Source organism: Bufo gargarizans, chromosome 9, assembly GCF_014858855.1.
Source record: "Bufo gargarizans isolate SCDJY-AF-19 chromosome 9, ASM1485885v1, whole genome shotgun sequence".
Lineage (NCBI taxonomy): Eukaryota > Metazoa > Chordata > Amphibia > Anura > Bufonidae > Bufo > Bufo gargarizans.
Window position 1 is genome coordinate 45444886 of NC_058088.1, and position 13444 is coordinate 45458329.

Below are 13444 nucleotides of genomic sequence, written 5' to 3' on the forward strand. Positions count from 1 at the left end.
ACAGGATGTAACTCAGGATCAGTACAGGATAAGTAATGTATGTACACAGTGACTGCACCAGCAGAATAGTGAGTGCAGCTCTGGAGTATAATACAGGATGTAACTCAGGATCAGTACAGGATAAGTAATGTATGTACACAGTGACTGCACCAGCAGAATAGTGAGCGCAGCTCTGGAGTATAATACATGATGTAACTCAGGATCAGTACAGGATAAGTAATGTATGTACACAGTGACTCCACCAGCAGAATAGTGAGTGCAGCTCTGGAGTATAATACAGGATGTAACTCAGGATCAGTACAGGATAAGTAATGTATGTACACTGTGACTGCACCAGCAGAATAGTGAGTGCAGCTCTGGAGTATAATACAGGATAAGTGAGGTTTGTACACTGTGACTCAATATTGTTTGTAGATTATTATAATTACACCTGAACTGTAAATGGGAATCAGAGCTGAATAAGCAGTTCGCTTCCACAATTGCAGAGATTGTTCTTACTGATGTTATCGGCTGCAGTTAATCAGTAATTTGCACTAAACATAAATTCTTCCTCAGAAGTCGTCGTCTCATATTTTCTGCAGTTTGTCTTCCATGATGACTTCTTGGAGTCTCAGTCTGGCTTCTGCCCTCCTGTGTTTCTTGGTGTCGGTGGCGGTTGGAGAACGTAAGAGTCTTTATTGTTATAGTTTGGATTTGTTGGATTTATGGGAGGGTGACTGTATGGGGAAGGTGACTGTATGGGGAAGGTGACTGTGTGGGGGGGACTGTATGGGGAAGGTGACTGTATGGGGGGGTGACTTAATGGGGTGGTGACTGTATTGGGGGGTGACTGTATGGGGGGGTGACTGTATGGGGGGGGGTGACTGTATGGGGGGGTGACTGTATGGGGGGGTGACTTTATGGGGGGGTGACTGTATGGGGGGATGACTGTATGGGGGGGCCCACTGCTGATGGATGTTCCCATAAACCTCCATCTGTAGAGACAGGCAAAATACGAGATGTCGATCGCTCTCTTCGCTCTGGTCATGTGGCAGACGCTGGACCTTCGATCAGGCAATGATTCACGCCTGGTTATCACAGTTTTTTGTGCACGAAGCCTCAGCAATGTGAAATGGAAAGATTTATAACTTTTTAATAGGCATTGTGCATCATTTTCTTATTGTTTTTAAGATCTTTGCTTACTGTCAGTGAATTGAAGAATTCTTGATTACACCCAAAAGTCTGAGAGCTGAGAGTTTGTTATATTTGTATCCAATGTAGACAATTCTGGGTGAGCCAACTACGGCCTCACCCTGAATAAATTCTGGGTTAAAATAAATTGAAATCCCCTTGATCCCGGCGGATGGAGAATTTTGTTTCCTTACATTTCTATCCCAGATCCACAGTTTAGCTTTACCTGCTCTGACACATTGTAACGAAACGTTTGTCTGTGAGAAGTATTAAATCTGTAAGGGCTCACGGACACTACTGTGGTTTCTGTCCGCATCCGCTTCCCATTTTTTCTGCGGTTCAGAGGTGGAGCCATTCATTTCTGTACTATCCTCATCCGTAAGTCCGTTCCGCGGCCTTGCAAAAAAGATAGCACCTGTCCTATTGTTCTCCACTTTGCGGACAAGGATAGGACATTTCTAGAGGAGTGTGAAAAAAAAAGGGCAGCATTAGTTCGGCCCGGATCTGTTTTTTGCGGATCCGTGATTTGCAGACCGCAAAACGTTTGCGGTCGTTTGCATGAGCTCTAAGGGTTCTCAGTCCCTGGATGTCAGCAAGCCTGGTCCCACTAAGTGACAGTAAGCAGAGATCTTGATGCAGCTTCTGGAAGTGAGTTGTCTAATGGAGAAATTCAGGTTTCGATACATTTTAGAAATAGTCGGTTCTCCGGTTTACATTTTATGCGGTGCTGGGGTCTACGGAAGAGCGGCGCTCACTTAATCTCGCAATAATGTATCAATTTATTGTCAGATCGGCATTAAGCATGCTGAAAAAGGCTCTTGTTAGAGCCGAAACGCGTCACAGTTTGATGCTGATCTGACAATAATGGATACAGTAATGCGAGATTACGTGAGCGCCGGCATGCCTTTACTGCCTGGACCAGGTTCCCCCATGAGGCGTAGAACACGTCTGTGTGCATTCTTCTCCCTCTTTTTTAACGCAACCGTTTATTCTTTGACCATAAACCCGAGCGCTATCAGAAGCCTCCGACGTTCCTGGATTTATCAGGAAGTGTCCGGAATCCCGCACGATGGAGGAGGCGACGCCTGCCGATCCCTGACACTGACGACGTCTCTTCTCCCGTTGCAGCCAGCTGTGAGGGCGTGGAGGATTTTGGCCGCTGCGCTGGAGACAAAGGCGACTTCTGCCCCAGAGACATTGACTGTAGCTGTAAAAGCGGCCGTCCGTTCTGCAGGTGATGCTCACAAATACATCCGTAATATTACTGTGTGCTGGGAAGGTATGGAGCATGCTCACCAGCTGATCCCGCTCCGTGCCTGGCGGGTGACGGCTGTGTAATACAGGTGACACCGGCTGACATGACTGCGATCGGAAGTGACTACAATCCTGGTCATTTAACCCCTCAGATGCCATGGTCAACAGAGAGAGAGGGGGCTTAATAGAGAGCCAGTTAAACATCCCATATACTGTGCTAATATACTACTGCAGCCTATGGTATCAGCAATCACATGTTCAAGTCCTCTAAGGGGATTAAAGTTAAAATAAAATAAACATTTTTTATAAATATAAAAATACAAAAATATTAAAAATTCTAATCCATTTTACAATTTAATGAAAAATAAAATAAAAATGAGCAATTTGCCATTTTTGGTCACATTCTAAAAAAATAAAATAAACTGCTGTATGCACCCAAAAATTGTACCCAAAAAATTACAAGCCTTACTCAAGATGGAGGTCAGACTACGGTGAGGCTAAGAAGATTGTTTTTCAAAGGTTTTCTTTTTTTTTAAAGATAATAAAAACGAATCGCCGTAATCGCACTGACCCACCGAAAGAGGGCGCCGTGACAGTTTTTTCCCTCACATAAATGCTGTAGAAAACAAGACCCTAAAACCCGGGTGGAAGTTTTTCTTTTTTATTTAACCCCACAAATAATTTTTTTCCCATTTCTCCATACAAGACATGGTCACTGAATTGGCACCTTTATGGTGCGGCTCTTGTGCGGCTGTGAATGGAAAAATAAATTAAAAAAACCCAATAAAGATATCAATTAAGAAAACAAATAAAATTAAAAATTGGCCTGGTCCTTAAGGGTTTAATGGGCAGCCCAGAGTGACCAGTTACTGGTATTCTCCCCATGGATGAGGCGGGGTCTTTCAGGGGGTGACACGAGCAGGGGCCCCACTTCCAGTAAAGATGTCCTAAACATATATATATAACGTATTTTATTCATCAAATAAGAAAAGAGGCCACATTGTCTTTAAACCTTCTTTCTCGTTGTTTTCGAGTTGTTGGATGCAGGCAGCAGTATAAAGAATGGAGGGTTTTTATTCAGGATGTCTCTGGTTTTATATTCCTGTGCACCTGCTGTTATCTCCCTGTGTATCATGTGAATGGCAGATAAGATACATTGTGTTTACATGTAAACATACACACAGCACTTCACCATGGCAACCAGAACCTCCATTCTTTACACTGCAGCCTGCATCCTGAGAACTGCCAAAATATGTGCAATAGATATATGATATAAAAAAAAAACTAATTTCTCTCATTTTAGCCATAAAGCAAACAATACCAGCTGTGAATTTCAGATGCCATCACACAGCGTACCCAAGTTTTCTAATTTACTTTAAGGCGACTTTCCCATTAGCGTTTTCAATTTCAATTAACGTCATAGGAAGAAAACGCTTCCGATTTGTCCGCATTCATTGTCAATGGGGACAAAACTGAACTGAACGAAACGGAGTGCACCAAAATGCATTGTGTTTAGTTGCGTCCCCATCGCGGACGGAATAATCCTGCAAGCAGCTGTTTTCTATCCACGATGTGGTGCGGAGCAGAAAACGGATCCGACCTGGCACACAACGTAAGTCAACGAGGACGGATCCGTTTTCTCTGACACAATAGAAAACGGATCCGTCATGGCTATAGAAGACATATTACAACCGGATCCGTTCATGTCGGATGTATGCGTTTGTATTATGGTAACGGAAGCGTTTTTTGCTGAACCCTGCCGGATCCAGCAAAAAGCGCTTATGTGAAAGTAGCCTAAGTTTCAAGATCTCTGCTTGCTGACCATTTATATTGGACTGTCATGTGTAGTAAAGGGCTCATAACCTGATATGTCGCCCTCCAGCTGCCCGTTCTACACAGGCCCAAATGGAAATTACTGGTACTTGGGTGAAAAGTGCGACCATCTGTGGAGCACCCTGGACATGATTGTCATCGCCGTGTTCCCTGCCGCGGCGCTGGCCTTTGTTGTCGCCGTCACAGCGCAGCTCATCCACTTCTGCAAGACAAAACCAAAGAGCAAGAAGGTGAAAGAGCCAAAGTAAGTGAGAGGAATACCCAAATATCGTCACTGATCACATGTCATTATATCAGTGATGTCATCAGCAGGGGGCGGGGCTGTGACTACCTCTCAGACAGGATATACAGGCAGGTTGTCAGCAGTAATAGATGTTCCTGTAGTATAAGGTGTGGATCTCATGTCTGATCACATGTCATTATATCAGTGATGTCATCAGCAGGGGGCGGGGCTGTGACTACCTCTCAGACAGGATATACAGGCAGGTTGTCAGCAGTAATAGATGTTCCTGTAGTATAAGGTGTGATCTCATGTCTGATCACATGTCATTATATCAGTGATGTCATCAGCAGGGGGCGGGGCTGTGACTACCCCTCAGACAGGATATACAGGCAGGTTGTTAGCAGTAATAGATGTTCCTGTAGTATAAGGTGTGATCTCATGTCTGATCACATGTCATTATATCAGTGATGTCATCAGCAGGGGGCGGAGCTGTGACAACCTCTCAGACAGGATACACAGGCAGGTTGTCAGCAGTAATAGATGTTCCTGTAGTATAAGGTGTGTGATCTCATGTCTGATCACATGTCATTATATCAGTGATGTCATCAGCAGGGGGCGGGGCTGTGACTACCCCTCAGACAGGATATACAGGCAGGTTGTCAGCAGTGATAGATGTTCCTGTAGTATAAGGTGTGATCTCATGTCTGATCACATGTCATTATATCAGTGATGTCATCAGCAGGAGGCGGGGCTGTGACTACCTCTCAGACAGGATATACAGGCAGGTTGTCAGCAGTAATAGATGTTCCTGTAGTATAAGGTGTGGATCTCATGTCTGATCACATGTCATTATATCAGTGATGTCATCAGCAGGGGGCGGGGCTGTGACTACCTCTCAGACAGGATATACAGGCAGGTTGTCAGCAGTAATAGATGTTCCTGTAGTATAAGGTGTGGATCTCATGTCTGATCACATGTCATTATATCAGTGATGTCATCAGCAGGAGGCGGGGCTGTGACTACCTCTCAGACAGGATATACAGGCAGGTTGTTAGCAGTAATAGATGTTCCTGTAGTATAAGGTGTGATCTCATGTCTGATCACATGTCATTATATCAGTGATGTCATCAGCAGGGGGCGGGGCTGTGACAACCTCTCAGACAGGATATACAGGCAGGTTGTCAGCAGTAATAGATGTTCCTGTAGTATAAGGTGTGTGGATCTCATGTCTGATCACATGTCATTATATCAGTGATGTCATCAGCAGGGGGCGGGGCTGTGACTACCTCTCAGACAGGATAAACAGACAGGTTGTCAGCAGTAATAGATGTTCCTGTAGTATAAGGTGTGTGATCTCATGTCTGATCACATGTCATTATATCAGTGATGTCATCAGCAGGGGGCGGGGCTGTGACTACCTCTCAGACAGGATATACAGGCAGGTTGTCAGCAGTAATAGATGTTCCTGTAGTATAAGGTGTGATCTCATGTCTGATCACATGTCATTATATCAGTGATGTCATCAGCAGGGGGCGGGGCTGTGACACCCCTCAGACAGGATATACAGGCAGGTTGTCAGCAGTAATAGATGTTCCTGTAGTATAAGGGGTGTGACCTCATGTCTGATCACATGTCATTATATCAGTGATGTCATCAGCAGGGGGCGGGGCTGTGACTACCTCTCAGACAGGATATACAGACAGTTAATATTAGATATTTATAAATTTCATTTTTAGGAGGAAGTCAGAGCGAGAGGCGATTATCACGCACCAGAACCAGGCATTCATCCCTGAGGCGAGTCCCGGCAATCAGTACACGGAACAGTCACTGGTAATGAGATGTTTAGAATGAGCCCCTCTGACATTGGCGCTGTGCTACGTGCGCGTTCACATTATGATACTGTCTCACAGCGGTCAGACCTCCACAGCTCAACCGTAAAACCTGTGGATCAGTCATTAGTAGAAATTCTGCCTTTATTCCGGATTCACACTTTGCTGTGGATCAGAACCACAGAATAAAAACCGCTGGAGACATCGCCCGGCTCTTCACGCCCCGGACGCTGTGGTTGTGGTGGAGAATCCCCTCCATGTCCTGTACATCTGGTTTATGTAACATCAGAGGCTGCGGTCTCTCGTTCCAGAGATATTCGTCCAATCGTATCACATATACACACTCACCTAAAGAATTATTAGGAACACCTGTTCTATTTCTCATTAATGCGATTATCTAGTCCACCAATCACATGGCAGTGGCTTCGATGCATGTAGGGTTGTGGTCCTGGTCAAGACAATCTCCTGAACTCCAAACTGAAGGTCAGAATGGGAAAGAAAGGTGGGCTACAACAGCAGAAGACCCCACCGGGTACCACTCATCTCCACTACAAATAGGAAAAAGAGGCTACAATTTGCACGAGCTCCACCAAAATTGGACTGTTGAAGACTGGAAAAATGTTGAGTCTCGATTTCTGTTGAGACATTCAAATGGTAGAGTCCGAATTTGGCGTAAACAGAATGAGAACATGTATCCATCATGCCTTGTTACCACTGTGCAGGCTGGTGGTGGTGGTGTAATGGTGTGGGGGGTGTTTTCTGGGCACACTTTAGGCCCCTTAGTGCTAATTGGCCATCGTTTAAATGCCACGGGCTACCTGAGCATTGTTTCTGACCATGTCCATCCCTTCATGACCACCATGTACCCATCCTCTGATGGCTACTTCCAGCAGGATAATGCACCATGTCACAAAGCTCCAATCATTTCACATTGGTTTCTTGAACATGACAATGAGTTCACTGGACTAAAATGGCCCCACAGTCACCAGATCTCAACCCAATAGAGCATCTTTGGGATGTGGTGGAACGGGAGCTTCGTGCCCTGGATGTGCATCCCTCAAATCTCCATCAACTGCAAGATGCCATCCTATCAATATGGGCCAACATTTCTAAAGAATGCTATCAGCACCTTGTGGAATCAATGCCACGTAGAATTAAGGCAGTTCTGAAGGCAAAAGGGGGTCCAACACCGTATTAGTATGGTGTTCCTAATAATTCTTTAGGTGAGTGTATGTGCGTGACTATTCCCCGCCATAGGTCCACAGGATGTCTGTGCTACTGTGACATCATCAATAGCTGCTTACCTCACAAGAGGTGGAGCACCCAGTGATGTCATAGGATGTGGGGTTCAGTGACATACTGAGGGTGCACCATCTGACACCGCACTGACATCATCTGCTACAAGTGTAAACTCTGCATCCTGATCTCTTTCTTAGGGTGATTTCCTTACAAAATCGCAACCAAAAGCAGAAACCTCACAGTGGAACGCCCCCGCAGCCAAAGCCCCAAAACCTTATGGGCTAAAGTGAGTATGAGAGTGCGTCCTGTCTGAGAAGAGATTGTGAAGATGAAATATCCTGTACTGTCTTTACCTATATTATACTCCAGAGCTGCACTCACTATTCTGCTGGTGCAGTCACTGTGTACATACATTACTTATCCTGTACTGATCCTGAGTTACATCCTGTATTATACTCCAGAGCTGCACTCACTATTCTGCTGGTGCAGTCACTGTGTACATACATTACTTATCCTGTACTGATCCTGAGTTACATCCTGTATTATACTCCAGAGCTGCGCTCACTATTCTGCTGGTGCAGTCACTGTGTACATACATTACTTATCCTGTACTGATCCTGAGTTACATCCTGTATTATACTCCAGAGCTGCACTCACTATTCTGCTGGTGCAGTCACTGTGTACATACATTACTTATCCTGTACTGATCCTGAGTTACATCCTGTATTATACTCCAGAGCTGCACTCACTATTCTGCTGGTGCAGTCACTGTGTACATACATTACTTATCCTGTACTGATCCTGAGTTACATCCTGTATTATACTCCAGAGCTGCACTCACTATTCTGCTGGTGCAGTCACTGTGTACATACATTACTTATCCTGTACTGATCCTGAGTTACATCCTGTATTATACTCCAGAGCTGCACTCACTATTCTGCTGGTGCAGTCACTGTGTACATACATTACTTATCCTGTACTGATCCTGAGTTACATCCTGTATTATACTCCAGAGCTGCACTCACTATTCTGCTGGTGGAGTCACTGTGTACAGACATTACTTAGCCTGTACTGATCCTCAGTTACATCCTGTATTATACTCCAGAGCTGCACTCACTATTCTGCTGGTGCAGTCGCTGTGTACATACATTACTTATCCTGTACTGATCCTGAGTTACATTCTGTATTATACTCCAGAGCTGCACTCACTATTCTGCTGGTGCAGTCGCTGTGTACATACATTACTTATCCTGTACTGATCCTGAGTTACATCCTGTATTATACTTTAGAGCTGCACTCACTATTCTGCTGGTGCAGTCACTGTGTACATACATTACCTATCCTGTACTGTTCCTGATCCTGAGTCACATCCTGTGTTATACTCCAGAGCTGCACTCACTATTCTGCTGGTGCAGTCACTGTGTACATACATTACTTATCCTGTACTGATCCTGAGTTACATCCTGCATTATACTCCAGAGCTGCACTCACTATTCTGCTGGTGCAGTCACTGTGTACATACATTACTTATCCTGTACTGATCCTGAGTTACATCCTGTATTATACTCCAGAGCTGCACTCACTTTTCTGCTGGTGCAGTCACCGTGTACAGACATTACTTATCCTGTACTGATCCTGAGTTACATCCTGTATTATACTCCAGAGCTGCACTCACTATTCTGCTGGTGCAGTCACTGTGTACATACATTACTTATCCTGTACTGATCCTGAGTTACATCCTGTATTATACTCCAGAGCTGCACTCACTATTCTGCTGGTGCAGTCACCGTGTACATACATTATTTATCCTGTACTGATCCTGAGATCCTTTATTATACCCCAGAGCTGCACTCACTATTCTGCTATGGAGTTACTGTGTATTGTACATTAATCTGAATTAGGAGATACTATCTGGGAACTCAGCTGAACTCTTAGGACAGGTTTATTTACACATTTGCTGTCTGTTTCCAACCTGCAGAACTGTAAATGCAGCTCTGGAGTATACTATAGGATCAGTACTGTAATATATGTGCACATTGAGTACAAATTTGCCGACTTCTGAAATGATTAAATACATGGTTAGAAATATTAACTATTCAGGAGTCGGGGACACCTGTGTGGTGGCCGGGGTATAATTTCAGCCAGATTTATATAAACTCTGATGTATAAATCCTATAAAATGGAATAAAATATTGAGAGATATTTTTTCCATATGCTGTTGTTTTCGCAGTGCGCGGTTACTGCGGTCAGTGTGGAGTAACAACATCTTTTGTTTTGCAGGTATTACTCAGATATGGCGCCAGCTGACCAATCCTCCAGTTACATTGATGGAAGGCAGCAACCTCAGTACAACGACCAAAGAGTCCCTGAGCAGGACTACCCGAGCTACGAGCCACGGGGACAGCAGCAATATTCTGTAAGTGTCAGCTTCAGGTGGTGACTCCTATAGATGGTATAATGGGAAAACTTACTTGCATGCATGCGCTTCCCCAAGGGTGCAGATGTAGGGGGGTTGGGAGAAATAGCTGTTGGCTGGCAGCTCTCCGACGTACCTGAGCAGATGTAGTGGAGGGTCTGAAGAAATAGCTGTCGGCCGATGGCCCTCCGACGTACCTGAGAAAATGTAGTGGAGGGTCTGAAGAAATAGCTGTCGGCCAATGTACCTCCGACGTTCCTGAGCAGATGTAGTGGAGGGTCTGAAGAAATAGCTGTCGGCCGATGGCCCTCCGACGTACCTGAACAGATGTAGTGGAGGGTCTGAAGAAATAGCTGTCGGCCGATGGCCCTCCGACGTACCTGAACAGATGTAGTGGAGGGTCTGAAGAAATAGCTGTCGGCCGATGGCCCTCTGACGTACCTGAGCAGATGTAGTGCAGGGTCTGAAGATATAGCTGTCGGCCGATGGCCCTCCGACGTACCTGAACAGATGTAGTGGAGGGTCTGAAGAAATAGCTGTCGGCCGATGGCCCTCTGACGTACCTGAGCAGATGTAGTGCAGGGTCTGAAGATATAGCTGTCGGCCGATGGCCCTCCGACGTACCCGAGCAGATGTAGTGGAGGGTCTGAAGAAATAGCTGTCGGCCAATGGCCCTCCGACGCACCTGAGAAGATGTAGTGGAGGGTCTGAAGAAATAGCTGTCTGCCGATGGCCCTCTGACGTACCTGAGCAGATGTAGTGCAGGGTCTGAAGAAATAGCTGTCGGCCAATGGACCTCTCATGTACCTGAGCAGATGTAGTGCAGGGTCTGAAGAAATAGCTGTCGGCCGATGGCCCTCCGACGTACCTGAGCAGATGTAGTGGAGGGTCTGAAGAAATAGCTGTCGGCCGATGGCCCTCTGACGTACCTTAGCAGATGTAGTGCAGGGTCTGAAGAAATAGCTGTCGGCCGATGGCCCTCTCATGTACCTGAGCAGATGTAGTGGAGGGTCTGAAGAAATAGCTGTCGGCCGATGGCCCTCCGACGTACCTGAGAAGATGTAGTGCAGGGTCTGAAGAAATAGCTGTCGGCCGATGGCCCTCTGACGTACCTGAGAAGATGTAGTGGAGGGTCTGAAGATATAGCTGTCGGCCGATGGCCCTCTCATGTACCTGAGCAGATGTAGTGGAGGGTCTGAAGAAATAGCTGTCTGCCGATGGCCCTCCGACGTACCTGAGAAGATGTAGTGCAGGGTCTGAAGAAATAGCTGTCGGCCGATGGCCCTCTGACGTACCTGAGAAGATGTAGTGGAGGGTCTGAAGATATAGCTGTCGGCCGATGGCCCTCTGACGTACCTGAGCAGATGTAGTGGAGGGTCTGAAGAAATAGCTGTCGGCCGATGGCCCTCCGACGTACCTGAGCAGATGTAGTGGAGGGTCTGAAGAAATAGCTGTCGGCCGATGGCCCTCCGACGTACCTGAGAAGATGTAGTGCAGGGTCTGAAGAAATAGCTGTTGGCCAAGGGACCTCCGACGTACCTGAGCAGATGTAGTGCAGGGTCTGAAGATATAGCTGTCGGCCGATGGCCCTCCGACGTACCTTAGAAGATGTAGTGGAGGGTCTGAAGAAATAGCTGTCGGCCGATGGCCCTCTGACGTACCTGAGCAGATGTAGTGCAGGGTCTGAAGAAATAGCTGTTGGCCAAGGGACCTCCGACGTACCTGAGAAGATGTAGTGCAGGGTCTGAAGAAATAGCTGTCGGCCGATGGCCCTCCGACGTACCTGAGCAGCTGTACGCTTTTCTACTCACCATTGCGATTGGTGCTGATTAGGTTACCTCATCTGTCTTCTCTCACTTCATTTCCAGAGGTTCTCAGGGGCCATGATCCCTCCTGCCGATTACCAAGACAAAGGACCAGAGCTGTCCAGCCCAAACGCCGGCTGGACCAACAGGCCTTATAGTTTTGGGCGTCCACAAGTGAGAAGCGGCTACGACTATTAGGACCCACGATAATCGCCAGAATTTTCTGGATACTTTCAGTTAATATGGCCGCCGCCTGCAAGCATTTTACTGTCCTGGGTCTGTCATGGCAGAACATGTGTAAATCACCTCCGCGCTCGTTATACCCGACAATCGTCTGTATTCTAATAAAACTGTATGTATGGTGGTGCGTGTGCGGCTGGTGTTGTAGCGTCGCTTGTTTTGCTGATAAGAGACGGACTTCGGGTTCACTGGGTCTTAGCTGCTCCCAGGCCACGTGACTGATGAACGTGACATCACTGGCCTAGGAAGAGCAGCGAGAAGGCCGCCGCGCTCACAGGAGCTGATGGGTGCGGGTCCCAGGTGTCGGACCCCAATGTCCAGAGGACAGGTCATCAGTATGAACATCCCGGAAAACCCATTTAATATCATCTGACAGCGGAGTCCGTTTCAGCGAAAGCAGTCAGAGATTCGATCAGGAAGACATTTCTCTGCTCCTGAACTTCACCTGCTTATCTGAAAACCTCCAGCTTTATACTGCCCCCCCCTGGTGGAATGTAGCCGGCACATGCTATCTATTAGGGTCACTGTATATATCCTGTTTATCTGTTATCATTCCGGAGCGGCCAATTCCCAGATCCGCAATAAATCTGAATCCCGAGCTGACCTCGGCAGACACATCGTTTCAGGTCACAAGGATTTTATCCAATAAAGCCTTTATTACACAGGCCGATTGTGTCCTTCCCAGCAATTGCCAGCTCGCTAGTGGAGGAGACTGCTGTAATTACATGCAGCGATCTCCTCCTCAGTATGGGGAGGGGTGATCATTATGACATCGCTTGTCCCCATATAGTAGAGTGGTTTACTGGCGGCACACTGTAATTAGATACCATGATCTGCTGCCGGCAAGCGCTTAAAAATCCCAATTGCCCAATGAACAAGCATTTCCTTGTTCCTTGGGCAATCGGCGGCAGCATTACACTGCCAGATCATCATCGCTAACGAGTATTCATACCAACGCTTGTTAGCGATCATCTGCCAAAAAATCTTCATGTGTAATACAGCCTAAGGGTCCATTCACACGTCCGCGTGCGTTTTGCGGATCCGCAAAACACGGACATCGGCCATGTGTGTTCCGCATTTTGCAGACCGCACATCGCCGGCACTTAATAGAAAATGCGCAATTCAGGATCCGGGCAGCACATCGTGAAATGAATGGGTCCACAATGCGGAACGAAATTGTGGACGTGTGAATGGAGCCTTAAGTGGGACAACACCTTGTCCACGTAGTTCAGACGTCTTCCTTCCTCAGATAAGTCTTCACTTTTCGCATGTGTCATGATCGTTTAGTCAGACGCAATAATCAGACTCCACATTTCACAGATGGCGCCTCATGTATAATGAGTGGGCAGTGTAGGCCTGTGCCTATGAGACCGGCGCTAAACCGGGGGCCATGAATATGAGGATTTATTGTTTTGTAGCCACAAGTTAGGCAGTA

General features: G+C 46.6%; 1 protein-coding gene across 1 annotated transcript; it reads left to right on the top strand.

The window, feature by feature from the left end:
- Positions 1 to 594: 594 nt before the first annotated feature.
- LOC122919773 lies at positions 595 to 11998 on the top strand. Its single transcript, XM_044268958.1, has 7 exons — positions 595 to 664; positions 2299 to 2404; positions 4307 to 4501; positions 6217 to 6310; positions 7746 to 7834; positions 9829 to 9964; positions 11833 to 11998. Exons 1-7 carry the CDS (start codon positions 595 to 597, stop codon positions 11965 to 11967), a joined length of 825 nt encoding a protein of 274 aa, XP_044124893.1. The 3' UTR covers positions 11968 to 11998.
- Positions 11999 to 13444: the final 1446 nt, after the last annotated feature.

Excerpts from the sequence above, each read along its gene's own strand:
- LOC122919773 (XM_044268958.1), top strand. The coding sequence starts at position 595 with ATGACTTCTTGGAGTCTCAGTCTGGCTTCTGCCCTCCTGTGTTTCTTG. Across the intron at positions 665-2,298 it reads GTCGGTGGCGGTTGGAGAAC|CCAGCTGTGAGGGCGTGGAG; the intron begins GTAAGAGTCTTT and ends CTCCCGTTGCAG. Across the intron at positions 2,405-4,306 it reads AGCGGCCGTCCGTTCTGCAG|CTGCCCGTTCTACACAGGCC; the intron begins GTGATGCTCACA and ends GTCGCCCTCCAG.